Source organism: Empidonax traillii, unplaced genomic scaffold (genome assembly GCF_003031625.1).
Source record: "Empidonax traillii isolate 1590-97213 ecotype Southwest subspecies unplaced genomic scaffold, ASM303162v1 scaffold464:size472915, whole genome shotgun sequence".
Classification (NCBI taxonomy): Eukaryota; Metazoa; Chordata; class Aves; order Passeriformes; family Tyrannidae; genus Empidonax; species Empidonax traillii.
Window position 1 is genome coordinate 175,044 of NW_020955657.1, and position 16,729 is coordinate 191,772.

The 16,729-nt window shown below is 39.5% G+C and overlaps 1 protein-coding gene across 1 annotated transcript in view; it reads right to left on the reverse strand.

Annotated features, from left to right (window-relative positions):
• The window catches only part of ADAMTS12 (ADAM metallopeptidase with thrombospondin type 1 motif 12), a 139,720-nt gene that overhangs the window by 68,100 nt on the left and 54,891 nt on the right, over positions 1-16,729 (reverse strand). Inside the window, exon 4 of the mRNA XM_027895680.1 lies at positions 673-869. Within this exon, the coding sequence (XP_027751481.1) occupies positions 673-869 (197 nt within the window). The remainder of the gene's footprint in view (positions 1-672; positions 870-16,729) is intronic.

Consider the following 16,729-nt stretch of genomic DNA (forward strand, 5'->3'; position numbering starts at 1 on the left):
TAATAACAGAGGACATATTTGTAGGTAGTCTCGTTAACTGTTGCAGCTTTTCCCAGAACAAATTATATTTTGAAATGTACCACACAGGAAAGCATGTAGTTCAACTTTTCTCCAATGTGAACTTTGCACTCTAGGCAGGATACCTAACTGGGAAAACAATTGCACTGGTTTTAACTGGGATAGTGCTAACTTGTTTCATAATAGCTCCTACACTGCTGCTGGGATCTGTGACCAGTACAGTAACAAACTGTATTTTTAGCTCTTGCCAAAATACCTATGGGCTGCTGTGTGCATTTCTCATCCACAGATTTGGAAAGAATCCATATGCTTAAAACCTGCAGAATTGCTCTCTACTGCTGTAGGGAACAATCTGAAATCATCACTGAGCAACAGATTCCATGGGAGATAGAGAACTGCAGTGAAAGGAAAACCAGTGCTAGCATTTATAGCAATGAGACTTCTCTCACTTAAAAACCAGTGAAAAATTGTGCTTGCACAAAATACAAGGTTAAAGATACTTTAAAATACAGACTTTCAATAATATATACATGAATGATACTACATTTCTCTCAGTGAACAACATCACAGACCTATTTCAAGGAGATCAGAAATATAATCAAATTCAGGTTTGCTTCATTTGTCTATCTAAAGGCCTCAAAATGTTGTACATACCATATTCATTATAGTGAGGATATATGACTCCACGTGATCACTTCCATGGTACTCAACCATCTTACTGTCTGCAACCACAAGTGTCTCCACCCACCGCTCCTTGCTGACAGAGCGCCGCGAAACCTTTCTGGTAGCCGTGTGATTTCGTTCCCACCTCTCCCTCTGAAGCTGCTGCTGTTCGAAAAAGCTGTGGGTATCTGGAAGAGTAAGAAGTAATTCTGTCTTGAACAAATTTTCAAGCTTGATTTGAAGTGTATGGCTGTAACACTTGCAGACAGAATGGTAGCATCACAGGATGATTGATGTAATTCAGAAAGACTCCTGCCTACACCTACCTGACCTGCTGTAAGACCAACTCCAAAGTGACACCAGACTGCTAAGGGCCCTGCTCAGCACAGTTCTGAATCTTCCCCGATGGATTAAACATCCATCCAAAGGTTAACATTTTTCAAAGACCAAGGATTATGTTGCTAGGTAGAGATAAGCATTAAAAAAAATAAAAAAGGACAGAAAAAAAAATTGAATAGTGGATGCCAATTTCAAGGAGTTTTTTCCTGGTAGTTTGGTCTAAATTCTCTAATGACACCAGTTCATAGTTTAAGATAAGAGATATCCTTTCCTCACAGGCAGCCTTTTTTCTCATCAGAATGGCACATTAAGCTCAGTGCTGCGGCATATCCAACACTGCCTTTGTTCTGTGCGTGGAAAATATCTTCAGTGAGTGGGGATACTTGACCAGCAGGTGTCATCTAAATACCAGCAGGGCAGGCAGCCATGGGCTCCTTGGCTGCTGTCATCCTGCCTGACTGATAGGCGAGACACTTACTGCTTTCACTCTAATTTTGGGATCTATGCATTTAAATCTTTTCCGGAAGAAGTCTTGGCTCTGTACAGTTGCTAGCAACCTTGCACTGTGCTCAGTGGGGCTAATTACCCTCCACTCAGTCTAGGCTTTGAATGCCAGCTCTCTATGTTACCAGGGAAATACCAGGGATGTAAATACCTCCAGGCCTAAAAAATAAATGAGATGTCAGTTCGACAGCAGCTGCTGGCATTTTTCCAGAGAGTAATCCAGAGAGACACTTCTACAGTGCAGGAATTTCCTGAGTCCTAGGAAGGATCAGGAACAATTGTGTCTACTATAGATATTTCAGTAGTACCTTGGCATCTCGCTCATGGAAGAGCATGTCCTTATTCCAGATGGAGCATATCCACAGGCCAGAAAGACAGCTCCTGCCTCAAAGTGCTTCCAGCCTTTCCAGCATCACCCCCACTACTGCATGGCAGAGGACAGTTATCCAGCATTATTACCTCCTCCTCCCAGCAATACCAAGTGTTGAGGAACAGTTACCCAGACCACTCTTCCCTTGAAGAATGGATAACCCGGCAGCTAGGTCCCAAATCTTCTGTTCACATCAGTAGATCTGCTACAGCCTTGTCATGAATACACTGTTTGCCCTTTAAAAGACCCAGCTGCAGACAGACAAATCATGGCACCTTGCTTACCTGCAAAATGAGGCACCATTGGACTATTAGTGATTCGTATAGTGCACCTCTCAGTGTAAAGTGTGATTAGTATCTTGGCTTATCATATAAGTTCAGGTTTTCAGAAATGGATTGCCTAAGGTCAGTCTGAAAGATGCCTAGAGGAAGAAGTGCTGGTACTCAAAATACATTTCTGTAAAATTGAAATATGCCACTTTAATAAACAAAATAGCATCAGCCACTTTGCACATTTAGAACTGAGCCACAGTGCACAAGTGTGCTGTACACACCAGCAATGAACTATTGTTGCTATGATCTCTATCCTAACCCCACTAACCCACACTGCAGCATCACTCCAGCTGTCTCCCTCAACCTCTGTTCAGCTACAGCAATCCCCACCTCAATGAGGGGTTATTTATGAGCCGTATTCATTAGTTTCTCTCGTACATTTGCATGGTTTTCAGCATTCTTATTTATATGAAGCACAGTTCTCATTATCTCCATTTTTAAGGGGTTTGTGCTGAGAGAAACCTTCCCCACAGCTACGGGAACAAAAAAGCTGTTCAGACTTCTGGTTAAGTGACTTGTTTATGGCCAAATAAACGTCAGGCCAGCTGTCAGGCTTTGTGTTTACAGCTAGCAAAAAGTATTGCTAATTGTCTGGGCAGCTGATAGCACTGGAGTTAAAAATGTTTAAAGTCATAGAGACGGTGATGGCGAGCAACCTCAGGGAGGACTGGAGTCCTGGTTAAGCGTGAGGTTCTGTACTGTAGGAAGGTCTCAGAAGAGATTCAAATTGTGAAAATTAATGCCAGATAGCCACAGGATTCTGCAGACAAAACTCTCTCCTCAGTGGTGGATACCCTCCTGTGCAGGGTATGTGGCCTGGACAGGTGACATCTAAGGACTGGATCTCTGCTGTGTTAAGTCTCCTCGCAGCTTTCTCAGTCAGATGAAGCATAGAGAGAGAACCTCTTAGAGCTACACTAACAAACAGGCAGCTACAAAGTATAGCTATACTTCTGCTTTTATGTCTCTCCAAATTTTAGTTGTCTCTGTTAAGCTTTTAATTTTGAAGTTAAACAACCTTACCTTGCTTTTACTTTAAATCAGTAAAGTGTCACAAGTGATTTCAGATTTGCTGAGAAATCCCAGGCACCCTGTTGTCCAGAAATGGAAGTATTAACTAGGAGCCCACCAGTTCAGGAATTACTCAAGAAGTGTTGAAAAGTCTGAGACATAGTAACATCCAGGGCTGCCTGAGAAAGCCTGTCTCTCCACGCTCTTCCATCATAACTGCTGAGCACAGCACATTCCACAACTAACTCTTTCTCTCTAGAAGAGAGAAAGAGGGTACTCATATCCTGAGGGTTTCAATGTATTTCTGAGGAAGTGATATAACACAGGCAGGTACCGTGCTAGAGTCCTTAGGAATAGAAGTGAAGGTAGTGCTGAGATACACCCAGGACAGTCTAACAGTAAATAAAAAGAAGGTTGGTAAGAGATTCAGGTAACAAACTGCATGAAATTCAAGCAGCAGTTCTCAGAAATCTCCAGCTGTCATGGGAGAAAAATTTGCAGATGTGAAGCTTTTGTTAGAAAAACTGAATCAGCCAAATGAGTACAGTTCCAACAGTCATTTGTGATATCCAGCCATGTGACTGCATAACCAGAGGAAATGGTGTAGATGACAAAATTTCATCAGCTTCTAGTTAGAAATGGCTGATAAATTTCTGTCAAAGGGTTGCTTTTAAAAAAGAAATTCCGAGTTGTTTTTACTGAAAAATAAAAATGTCCCCTGAAACTACCCCAAAAAATCCTGCTTGACTAACAACAACATAAAGGACCCTTAACTTTCAGCTACAAGGAAAGATTTTAAGTTCTCTGTAAGACTCAACTATATATGAAAAAAACCACTATTGTACAAACTTCTTTGGCATAGGTTGAAGCTGCATGGTTTCTGTAAAAAGAAAAGCTATACTCCCTCTTTTAGCATAGCAATTTAATATTTCATCAGGTGACAAATACTTTGCCAATCCCTACAAAAAAAGAGCTTCCTAATCTTTAACTATCAATGTTCTCACCAAAAAAACAAAAACAACAACAAAAAACAAACAAACAAAACTGAAATTCTTCTTTACATTGAACAGCTCATCCTCTCAACATGTTGCTTGATTTTGATTGATTGTTAAGCAGTTAATTTCTGCCTGCCCTCCCCTGCTCCAAACTCCATCAAAGAACTAACATGACACACCTCTCTTAAGGGTATTATGTGAGATTTCCATAACAGAGGGTTTTTTTCCTCTTTTGTTTTCCTGCAGTTTTGCTCAAGGAAGAGTGCAGTATACAGTGCAACACAAGGGGACCTCAAGGCGCTAACTACACATAGTCAGCTTTCAACACCTTTGGAGGCACACAGGGTTTTGAAGAAGCAAGGTGAAAATGTCTGGAAATTCCCAGAAGAGGAGAATGTACCCTACCACCAAAGGTTGTCAGACAAAATATAGTAGTACTGATTCATGTCTTCACTTTCTACCCTCAGCTCCTTTCTCTTTGCAAAAGAGCTCTTTCATTTTTACCACTCTATGTTGTTCACAGTCAAAATGTTACAACTCCAGATAGGAGGCATGAACAGGAGGGATGCTAGACAAATAAATTCCACACTGTTCATAACTTGCTACCTTATGATTCTTCAAAAAAATATTCACTTTGTCTTAAGATGTGCCTTTAGTTTAAGTATTAACAAATTGACTGCAGTTTTGCAGTGAGTTTTTCAAGAGGTCAATAAACTTTTTTGAAACAGTCATTGTACAAAGGACATCTCCTCTTTCATTCACGAAGAGAGAAACTTTGACAGCTGACTTACTGCGAGAACTTATTGTTTATAAAACAAACTCAGAAGGAGATTCCTCTTCCCCTGGTCTAACTAGCTCTCCCAAATAGACAAGGAAGTTTTGTACAGATAGTTTCTGCTTATAAAGAGCCCTAACAAAACTAAGTCTGGATGCTGACAGTGGGAGAAAAAGGACTCACAGGCTATAATAGAAAAACTGTTGTAATGCAAGAAAGTGAGCGTGCGAAATTAAAACTGAAGAGATAACCAAACCAGCTCTTTTTATAAGCATTTCTAAAACAGGCCAAGCTAAATCACACAAATGCTTTCCAAGTGTGGAGTGTTCACACAGGAAACTATTACAACAATTTAATCACATACAAGCCCATGCTGGCAACCGCCAAGTCCCAGCAAAAACAAGCACAGAGAAAGAAAGTTTACAACTCTGCAAGGATTGTTTAACTTTGACATTCCTGCTGTCAGAATCGTGACGTATCAAACAGTGGAGGCACACCACTCTAGTGCAGAATGAAGCTAAAACTGGACCTGTGTTGACTGATGCACTTAATCAGATACTGCTGCTGAGTGTGTCTCCTGCTCGTTACCACTTAGGTTGGAAGGATGGAATGATAGATGTGCTGGGCCACTGGCATCAGGAGGTACATAGAGAATAACATTGTGAAAGACAGCTATGCCTGAAGCTTGCAGTGTTTTGCAATGACTATCCTTCTGCCTCTATGTTCTTATTTTTTTTACTCATGAATTAAACCCAAGTCAGTAAGGAACAGTTAAAAAATTACAGCTGCATCAGGTGCTTTTCTAGGAATACATTACTCAGTGCAATTTGAACTTTCTAAGCTCATTCACTTGGTAAGGTCAGTGGCTGGTCCCTCTTATTTTGGCAAAAACATTAATGAAATGGATTAGAAGAGCAAAGTGAAATTTCTATGAATTAATCTAGCTCTTGATAAAATGGCAATTGAATACAATTGAACTTGCCAGCACAATTCTATTAAAATTTAAAATGAAATTTTATTATTAAATGGAAAACAAGTATCTTCTAAAACAGAATATATCTCACTCTAAACAAATATTCAGATTAAAGACTCCCGTAAATTATTACTATGTCATAACATCTCTTACTAAATAATTTAAGAACTCTTAGCCCAAGAATGATAGAGAAATGCACTTTTGGAGAACTGTGATTATGAAAATGAGAATTTAAATATATGGGCCTTATTAATATTTTTTCTCTTTTTTTCATATCTGTATGAAAAGTCATTCACATGAAATTAATACAAAGAACTGAAAGTGACATCTTGAACTAGTTGCCTCTACATTGTCAGGGTTGGTCTGATTTCCAGTTTGGTTAACCAAATAGAATCCAGAAGCTCTTGAATCAGACTCCAAAAATTTCTGGTAATATTCCATAAAATTAATTCACATAATAATGAAGAAAAAACAAACTGGTTACATGTTGGCAATCAGAGGTCACCAGCCTCGTGCAATCAGGAACAAGGATAAGGCTAAAAGGGCACAAGGATCTTATTCATTGAATGACATTAAGGACACTGAGGTGGTGGAATGTATCCAGAGAAGGGCAACAGAGCTGGTGAAGGCTTTGGAGCACAAATCTGATGAGAAGTCACTGAGAGAGCTGGTGGTGTTTAGCCTGGAGAAAAGGTGGCTGAGGAGAGACTTTATCACTCTTCACAGCTACTTGAAAGGAAGTTGTTGCCAGGTGGGAGTTGATCTCTTCTCCCAGGTAACAAGCAATAAGACAAGAACTGGCCTGAAGTTGTGCCAGGGGAGGTTCGGTTTGGATATTAAGAACAACTTCTTCCAAAACTGTTGTCAGCACTGCAAAAGGCTGTAATATCACCATCATGACAAAGCCAATACATTGTAAGGACTTAAAGAGCAGAGTTGCCTGTCTCAAACACTGTCTAGGCCACAGAAAGAACTTATTTCTCTCTATCTCTCTACCTATCACTCATTGTTAAATGAAATCCATATTGTTGAGTTCAGTGCATGGTCTCTTCTGCACATTAATCCAAGCAGAGGCATCTCTCACTAATCAGATCTTAAAACACTTTTTATGTATTTTTAAAGTATTTGCCTGTCTATGCTTCCCCATGAAAAGTCAGAAATGTCAAGTGGGTTTAAGGGTCTTCTCTAGGTCTCCAAGAGCTAACCTGTGCACCACAGGAACTCCTCACTTGGTCATCATTTCCCTTCAGCTAATATAGCAAAAATCAGCCACTTGCATCTCTCAGTCCTTGCACATGGTCAGTACAGAGCCAGCTGGGACCAACCGCTCCTGCCTCCTCTCAAGGAGGGATAGAAAGGAAGTCAGAGGCAAACACACACAGGCAGCACAGTGCAGCAGTGAGATGCTACCACTTCTGTGTTTACCCAGGCTGCTGGGTGGTCCCAAAACAGGATGCAGCCACCCTGCAGGACCTAGACCCTGCTCCAGCTCATAGCTTCACCCTCAGAAAGAAACTCCAAAGTTAACAAAAACTGAACCTCCACGATTTGGTTTGCAACTGTTTGTGAAAGGCATGGCTGATGAACAAAAGCTATTTCATATCATCCCACCACTGCACTGCTCCTTGTTTTGATCCTACTGCATTCTTCTGCACTTCCTTCCCTAACTGCACCTCTTTCCTTCCTAAGACAACAAACAACTCCCCTTACTGAATACTAGGCAAGGTTACATCTCAGCTGTGACTCCCAGGAGTGAGCCCAGGTATTTGAACCCCTCATGCCATTTTCAAACCTACTCTCTTTCAGATGTCAGCACTCTCTGCCCTGATGCCTCCACTCTGCTTGGACTTGTTCTGGGTCAAAGACAGCTCAGAAAGTGCTGTTCAGCTCATCCCCCAGAAATCTCCAAATGGCTGTAACAGTCAAAACCAGCAAGCAGATGATTGTTTCTGTCAGGCCTGCTCTGACCATGTGAATGACCATAGCACAGAAGTGGAAATAGGACAGCCATTCCACTCAGCAGTCAGGATCTGGCCACTCTGATCAAGAGACTGAGCAAATTTAATGTAAGCGTACAGACTGTTTTGTGCTACTTGGCAGCAGTGTCAAAGAATACTGGAGTATTTCATTTACTGACACAAAAATGATCTCTCTCATTTTGTGGGAATAGTGGTAGACATGAATATCTATCATGTTACGTATGCTATGAGAGTAACTTACCTTACATATAAAAACTAACACTGTAAACCAGAATATATGGTGCAGAGAATACCACAGGCATCTTTTAAACAAAGTTTTTCAAGCAAAGTTATTAAAGACAATCTCTTTTATGTTCATTATGTGAACTGCCTGACTTTGCAGCTATTCTATGCATTTACAATGTCACGTTCTGCCACTGGATTTGTATTTTCAGGGTATTTCATCATTCAGTTACTCAAGTATCCTCACATATATAAGGAAAAATAGTTTCTAGTTCGGTCTTCAAAAAGTACTGCTTAAACTGCGACATGTTCAAAACAATCTCTTTCAAGATACCAACAGAGAGGTAACTGAGCATGCATATGCACCGGAACTGAGGAGCTTAGTTGAAATTCCACCCACTGGCACCCCCTTATTATTTGGAACTTCCACCACAAAAACGCTGGGTAGACTTCAAGAATACAGATTTGCCTACATTAACTCTTTCTGTAAAAATCAGTCAAGAATTCATTTTAAAGCATAGTTTCAAGACTAGATTTGAGAAAGTTCTCCATTTGGAACATGGTAGTCCAGTTATAAAGCACTAGACAGAAACATAAAAGCATAAAAGAGATAAAATTAATTTTTAAAAAATCGTTTCTAGAAAGAATTTTATCTTTGTATTTGCAGAACTGACTGCTTAAGAAATAATCTGACCTCAGATCCTAAATATTTAAGTAGAACTGTATGAGGATGCAGTTTCTTACATAAATTAATGAAGCACTCATTAAAATATACATGAGATTACTTCACTGAGCACTGACAATGAGAATTTTCCTGGTCTTCTAATCATAGTTTGAAAAATTGTCTCATAGCTGCCTTGAAATTCTGACCTATAACACAAAAGGAAAGGACAACATTAAGAAAATAACCTTCTTCTTTTTTTCTACAACTTATCTTAAATTCATTAATGTGGAAAACAGATCTCTGCTTCTTTCAGAACTTATTAGAATGTATGCTCTGTGTGAGCCATAGAACTACCTACTGTAGGTTGTAGCGATATCAAAGAAAATGTATCACAAAATTTGTTAGCAAAACACTCAGAGGGACAAGGAGGTAAAAGAAACTAAAACCATATATAAAGCTTTTGCAATACTCCTCATAACTTTTAAACAGAACATTTTCAGTCATCCAAGTAGCTGTACAGAAGCTCCATTAGTGTTCCCTGTAAAAATTGCCAGGTTTTACTTTAACACTACATTTCAACATTTTATTTAGCTTATGGATTTAAACACGTTCCTCTTCACCTCTATTTTTCTCTGAAATAGTTTCTCACAGTTAATAGATACTGTGCACTAAAAGGACTGGAAAGTTGTTTTAAAAGCTGGAAAGACAGACAGTAATCAGTGCTTTCCAAATGCCCTGAAACCCTGCTGAAAAACACCTGTCCCTGGCTTTTAGTAAATTGAAGACGAAACCCCAATTTGGTACTTACATTAGCTATTTTATGTGTTATTGACATTTCCAGGAATTCTCCAGCGATCTCATTCTACAAATTGTACCTGCTCATTAATTCAGCTAAATGTAAGTTTATACAGGACAAACAAGAACTTGTTAGAGCACGCTGGACATGGTACAGCAGACAGGCTGAAACTCAACAGAATTCAGGTTATGGTGCCAGATCTGCCTGAGAACCAAGAGAAAGGAGCCTATTTTAGACTCCCTTATTGGCATGGCCAACTTAGCAGTATTCTCAGCAGCCTTCACCACTAGCAGCTTTTGCATCCCACTACAACCCTTTTACCCAGAGGATGCTCAGCTGCCTCCTCTGTTTTCTTTGTGCTAAGCCGCAAGACAGTAATTAATTGCAAACACAGGAAGTTTTCCAGATCTAGAAGGAACAGCAATCTCCATGCCTTCCCCTGGGAGGGGGTGTAAGACATACTGTGCTGAATCACACAGAGTGATCAGAGACCAAATAAAGTTGACCCCTATTTCCAACACAAAGGGTAATCCAACATGGTGTGGCAAACACAGCTTAGCTGACATTTATGCCTGCTTCACCCCTTCCAGTCTGCCACTGTCACTGTCCTGCTCTCACCTTGGGATCCTGGAAACAGGGAAGCCCCAAAGCAGTTTCTGAAGCAAAAACCCAGGCCTATGAGAAAATCCAGAAGCATCTGTAACCATTCCACCTGCTGCCATTGAGTTTGACTATGTAAATGCCTTAAAATGACAAATCTGTCTGAAGACGCCAACAGACAGTAATATTCAAAAATCATTTCTCTGAACTAGCAAACAAATAGGTAGTACCATTAATTTTATAACAGGCCTAATTAGCTATTGTAAGGAACTGCACAAGCCCTGATGTTTGCCTTCTAACATTACAGTTACAGGATTTAAATTTCAACTGCTTTTTTCCCTTGCTTACTCTGAAATTATGAAGATAACAGTACCTTTTTCAGATATTACTCAAAGCTACCATGACTTACTTTCATCATGAAAGGACTGCAAGGAGCAGGATGAGCATGACCCGTTACGTGTAAACAAGGGTAAAAGAGAACGGCTGGATCCTATTGCTTTCCCCATCAACCATCCTTAGGAACACCGAAAGTAAACACTCAATTCCCTAAAATACCAAAGGCCACTCAGTCCTTTTGGCATCATTATGTGAGATGAAATTTGAAAGGAAGATGGGGGAGGAGACAGAGCTGGGTGACCAGTGTCAGTTCAGTGAAATTCATTTTTTCCATCTCCCAATCTTCACAGACCTGTCTGAAGACCTTTATGCTGGAGGTATGCTGCAGACAGAGAGGCCAGGTGCTCCTGAATGCACCATCCATCAGCAAGAAAACATTCCTCGAACCAAAGTTCGTTACACATGCAAAATAGCAACTACAGCTTACCCATAATTCCAGAAATTTACAATCTCAGTATTAAACATTCAAAGGACAGTCTAAGAAGCGTAAAGTACCCCAACTAAATTAATGCAGAATGTCTGCGATGTAGAAGAGAAAAAACTACTCACAGAATAGTTCTTTGAAGTGGTAGTTAAATGATGCCTTTTAATTAGTTTGTTTAAAATTTAGATTAATAAAGGAAAAAAAGGAAAGACAATCTGGAATTAATCTTGAAATAAAATGCTATTCTTTCCAGCTTTGGTATGATATCATTAAGAAATGCTGCATATGCTATAATCTTCTTATCTCTGGGCTTACACAACAGAGTTTATTTGGCCTTTCTCTGGACCAGCTGTTGTTTTTTCCATTCCATTTCTCCACTAGTGTGCTCAGAGGAAAAAGCACATGCTAGCATTTTGAGGGGCCTCCTTGTCCTTGGCTGAGGCCAAATGTCTTGTATTTCAGATGATGTTACTAAGCAGTACTGTCTTCAAAGCCTCTGCCCCAACCCTGCTGTGTTTCTGCAGCAAACATCAGCAGTGAAAGCACAGCTCTTAGAGATGAGGACTCCCCTTGAGCCTGGGCTTATGAAGGGGCTGGTCACTCTGAAATGAATTATGCTAATATGACATCTTAAAAATCTCAGACATATGTGGCTTTTAATGCTTTCTATTCTTAGAAGCAAGTCCTGATAACAACATTTTCCAGCTTCATGACATTTTGAGAGATGACTGTTGAGGTTCTCCTGCTCCAGCTCAGCACACAAGATTTCATTTTGCCTGATTAACCACTGAGGAGGAACCTATACACAGACAACAGACCCTGAAACAGCAAAGCAGGGACAGATTTCATTCTGCAGCTGGGGAGAGCTGACAGAGGCGCCTGTAAAGGCGAAGGGGAAGAACAGCATAAACTATACCAAAACATCTCAGCGGAGGCAGCCAACAGCATTTTTGTGAGAGGTTAATAACTCCTGCCACGAGGTATCTTACATGAGCAATTCTCTCAGGACAACACCAGTTTTGGGTGACCTATGTCATACTCAGCTCTTCATGAGCACCACTGCATGGGCTAAAGGATGTTTCCAGTTTTAGCCAGAGTTTTAAGAGTGACTTTTTCCTTTAATTGCAGTTTCCTATTAGAGACTGGATGTCACAATTCCATTAATTCACTTCCATTTCTGTCATGCACAGGATGGAGCTTCACCAGTAACACCAGCTTTAATTAACTGAACTCCCTGTGGTTCACTGCCTATGCCAGAATCCTTCACAGACAGGAGCTACTGGGGCTCCCACACTAAAATGCCAAGAAGTTTGAAAATGTTTGCTTAGAACTGAGTTTGAACTTTGAAATTTGCATTCCCGCAGAAAGAGAATCAAACAAAGCCCTGCCAACAGATTGAGCCTCTTTTTTTTTTTTTTTTTTTTTTTTTTTTTTTTTTTTTTTTTTTTTTTTTTTTTTTTTTTTTTTTTTTTTTTTTTTTTTTTTTTTTTTTTTTTTTTTTTTTTTTAAATAACAATTTCAGTTTTCATTTGCAAAAAGGCCCTGGCTTCTCTTCAGTGTTACCAGTCTGGGCTTTGCAAGATACTCCTTTCTTTTACTGCCCTTTTTCCCTATGACCTCCCTGACAAACAAAATTTCAATGCCCTCATCAACTTCCATTTCCACTGAGGAAGACCTGGCTGACAGAAGTACCTCATCATGGGCAGTGGATGCAACTGGGACACAAGAAAAGGAAATGCTTTAAAGCAGTGAGTGGTTCAGTGAATATTCTATCTGGAGAATGTCAGGCAAATAGCATCAGGCAAACAATACAGAAAATGGCAGAAATGATCCTTGTTAAAACTCCAGAAAGAAGACTTTGATTGAAATCCAAACCTCCACAGAGCTGAGGAGAACCCAGACTGGGGACTCAACCAACAGCAGTGCAGATCAGAGAGGGAGGAACTTGATTCAGCTTGTTTTAGAGTCTGGGCAGGTAAGAAACTTGGTGATAATTCCCGCATGGGCAGAATGGGAGACAGGCTGAGACGGTGTTATAACTGTGTTTAAAAAGTATTTAAAATATAAAAATACTTCTCTCTGCAGCTCCAACTCAGATGCTGTTTTGCAGCTGAGTAAAATATTAGACAACACATTTTTTAAAAGACAGAGGAAATCAATATTATTTTGGGGGCAGTAATTCTTGACACTGATCAGAACAATTTAAAAGAGACTTTCTGTAACAATCTAATTTATGTGTAAAAGACCTCATCATTGTTGTTTAAAGAGGATAGAAACATCTACTTTTTTCAGCAAAGACATCTGATTACATGCTGTCTGCTAAAGTATGTGTAGGTTAAATATTTGCAAGAGAAGACAAGTGGGAAGTGTACATGAGATCATGGAAAACAATAATCAATATTCTCTCTTGTGTTCTTTCATATAGAAACCTTGACAGTGCAAGAAACGGTTGCACAAAGTCTTCGAACAAGTGCAGTATTTAAGGGCAACAACTAAAAACAGTTGCTACACCTCTTAACATAGCAATCCTATGGCCACCTTTTTTTTTTTTTTTGCATAAAGATGACTATTTGTTGTGGATAATTCCTTTTTGTAGGGAAAAAAATTGTGTATAATCTGTATGATCTTTAACTGAATGGTATCCCTCCAGCCTGTTTTTTATATACATTTTTTTTCAAGACAGTTCAGAAATAGCACACGCTAAAGAGTCATTATTGCAAAGATACCCTGCAACATGCAGTCTTCATATACAAAGCAATAAACCTCACCCTACTAGGAGTCTTCCACAACAAACCAATCCAGTTAGCAAGTCAAGTAGGTCACGAAAACTATTTGAGGCAGATCTTTGTTTCAAGTAATCAAATGCAAAACCAGTTCAGACATAAAGACCTGTGTCAGAAATTACATTCTGAATTCCAAAAGATGTCTTTTTGCAGCCAGCTGACTAGTGAATATCTGTCTACTAAACCCAAAGTTCTAAGCTGCTCAGTGTTACAAGGTGACTGAAGTAGTAGTGGATAGAAAAAATAACCTTGCAAGTTATGCAGTTCCACTCATTCCCAGCTAATCATAAAGCTAAAATCTCTGCTTAGAGGAGCATTGTGATTGCCTTTCAAGTACAATTCATCCAAAGGCATCTCTCCAAGTACATGAAATGCATCCAAGTTTAAGCAGCTGCTGGGACATGAAGACTAAAGAACACAGCCTCAAACAAGGAGAGGACAAGCTTCAAGGACACTGTGTTTCATGCCGAAAAACTGTGCTCAGACACCTGTTTGAAGTGGGTGATGTACGACGCGAGGCTGCCAGAGGCTCTTCAAGGACATGCAGGCTTTGCAGAGTGTCACTGACTGTGAACACTGAGCCCATATCAGTACATTAGCCTCACAGAACAAGTCCAGCACTTCTCAGAAGAATTAGAAATCTGTTATCTGCTCAGAAATAATACGGCAATTGTAGTTACTGATTAGAAGGTTTGCAGAGAGTTCAGTATGACTGAGAAATCTGGCCCTAAATAGATTGAAGCCTGAACATCTCTGTTACTACTCCATTAATGGGTCAAGTGTTTTGAGCAAATTTTTGAACTCCTGTATCAAAAAATATTTCAATGAAGATATGGAAGAGACAGTCTACCCTTTAAACTGCAGCAAAGCAAGTGCAGTAAACAAGTATGGTGTAGCAAACACTACCTCTTTCCAGTGAAAGAGTGACTGAGCAGAAACACTGCTGAATCACAATGAAGGATATTTTTCCCTCCTTATAGTTTGGACTCGTATTATTTGGAAAATAACCTGTCACAGAACTTGTAAATTTATTCAGTCATTGAGTGAGGCAGTGCATCACTTTTCTGATGCCTGTCACTTGGCAACAAGTGACAATGATCACCTCATAAAATCAATCTCGCATTCCCACATTTTTCTCCCTCGCCTTTTGTAACACACAAACACTTAGGGAAAGCATCCCGCTTCAGTTAGTAGGACCAAGTGAAACACTGAATGTAAAATTCCATCAGAAAAGAGAAGAACATGAGAAAACAATCAGGGACCGGGAAAGCAGGTGCCAGTACTCTGTCAGTAAGCAAGAAAAGAAAAGAAAAAAAAAAAAAAGGAAAGAATCTAATGTATTCTTCAACCCTGAAATTCAGATTCTTTTGCTCTCATTCCATGAGGTTGATTGGTGAGGGGGGAAATCCTGCAATATCAATCAGTAGCAATTGTTTCATAGACTGCTAGAACAAACTGGTTCTGACGTCTTTGTTTCCCAGGTACTCCACCTCTGAAATGCTAAATCTCTTGCTGTCTGCACAAGCAGACAACCACTGTTTTCAGTTCAGTGCAAACTCTTTCAGAGCTGAGAGACACTCCCGGTACTCCTGCAAGCTATTTGTTGTCTTCGTCTTGCTTTAAAAGAGAGGTCATTCTACTGAAAGTACCTATTTGCTCTTTTTTTAATGGCAAGCATCTTATAAACACCTTAGTAGAGCCAGTTTGTAGAAAGAATAGGGATGAAGGGATAAAGATGCTCCTTCCTCAGCTGAGATTGAATTAATCTAAGTTACTTAAATTCAATGTGTGAACCTCTCATCCTAAGACGTGCTTTGGAGAAACCAAGCAAATTAAGCTGAATTGTAATTGATGTGGTAAATACAGGACAAACAAATACTGGAAAAGTGTCAGTATCATTTTTTAAAAAGAGACAGAAGCCACAAAGCTTGTACCTGGGTTTCTGACAATAAGCAAAGCTGCTTACATTGGACACAACGTTCTTCTTAAAAAAAAAAAAAAAAAAAAAAAAAAAAAAAAAAAAAAAAAAAAAAAAAAAAAAAAAAAAAAAAAAAAAAAGATAAGTCATTATTTGAGAATAAAACATGATCCTGGGCTTTCTTCCCCCTTCCTCTTTCAAGTGACTAAACAAAAGGTTTTAGGGTCAAAAGCCAGGACTAACAATTTATGCTGTGCACTTGCAAACATAAAACCAGAAGAGAATCCTTTGACAGTATCAAGTTAACCATCAAAAAGCAAGACTGTGATTGAATAAAGTCTCACGGTCAGACGTAATCCTTAGGAAGAACAGGTAACTGTTGTCTGAAACAGCTTAATGGCATTCTAATCATCTGTTGAATGAACTATGCCATCGAGCCATCACTGAAAGTGCTTAAAAACCAGTTTTGCATAGGCAATATTGTTCTGCTCCATTACCATCCCTCACCCCTCTACTCATTTCACACAGCAGCCTGACTCTTGTCTCATCCTTTCCATCTGAGCCTTATCCTATCACAGTTCCAATGCAAAATTGCCCCAATGCAAAAAATTCAGTTTTAAGATTTATAACTTCTCTGTGGGCAAGGAGTTGAAGGCCCATGTAAAACCCAAACTAATCCTGACTTCTGATCTATCAAACCTTTTCAATGCCAAAATAAGAGCAAAGCATGTGGCAACTTCTGTACACCTAAAGCTCCAATGAAGTATTCTCAGAGATGTATTTTAACACCCTAAATATTTCTTTCATTAGTTATGTATTACAGCCGACTGCAGAAATGACTGTGTTGCTGTCTGAATAAACTCAATTGCCCTCCCTCTAAATGACTGTAATCTCTCCCTGTCACCATTCCAAGAAAAAAAGTCCATCTGTTCCTATTGCATCCATCTCCTCTGTAGCACTGTGATAT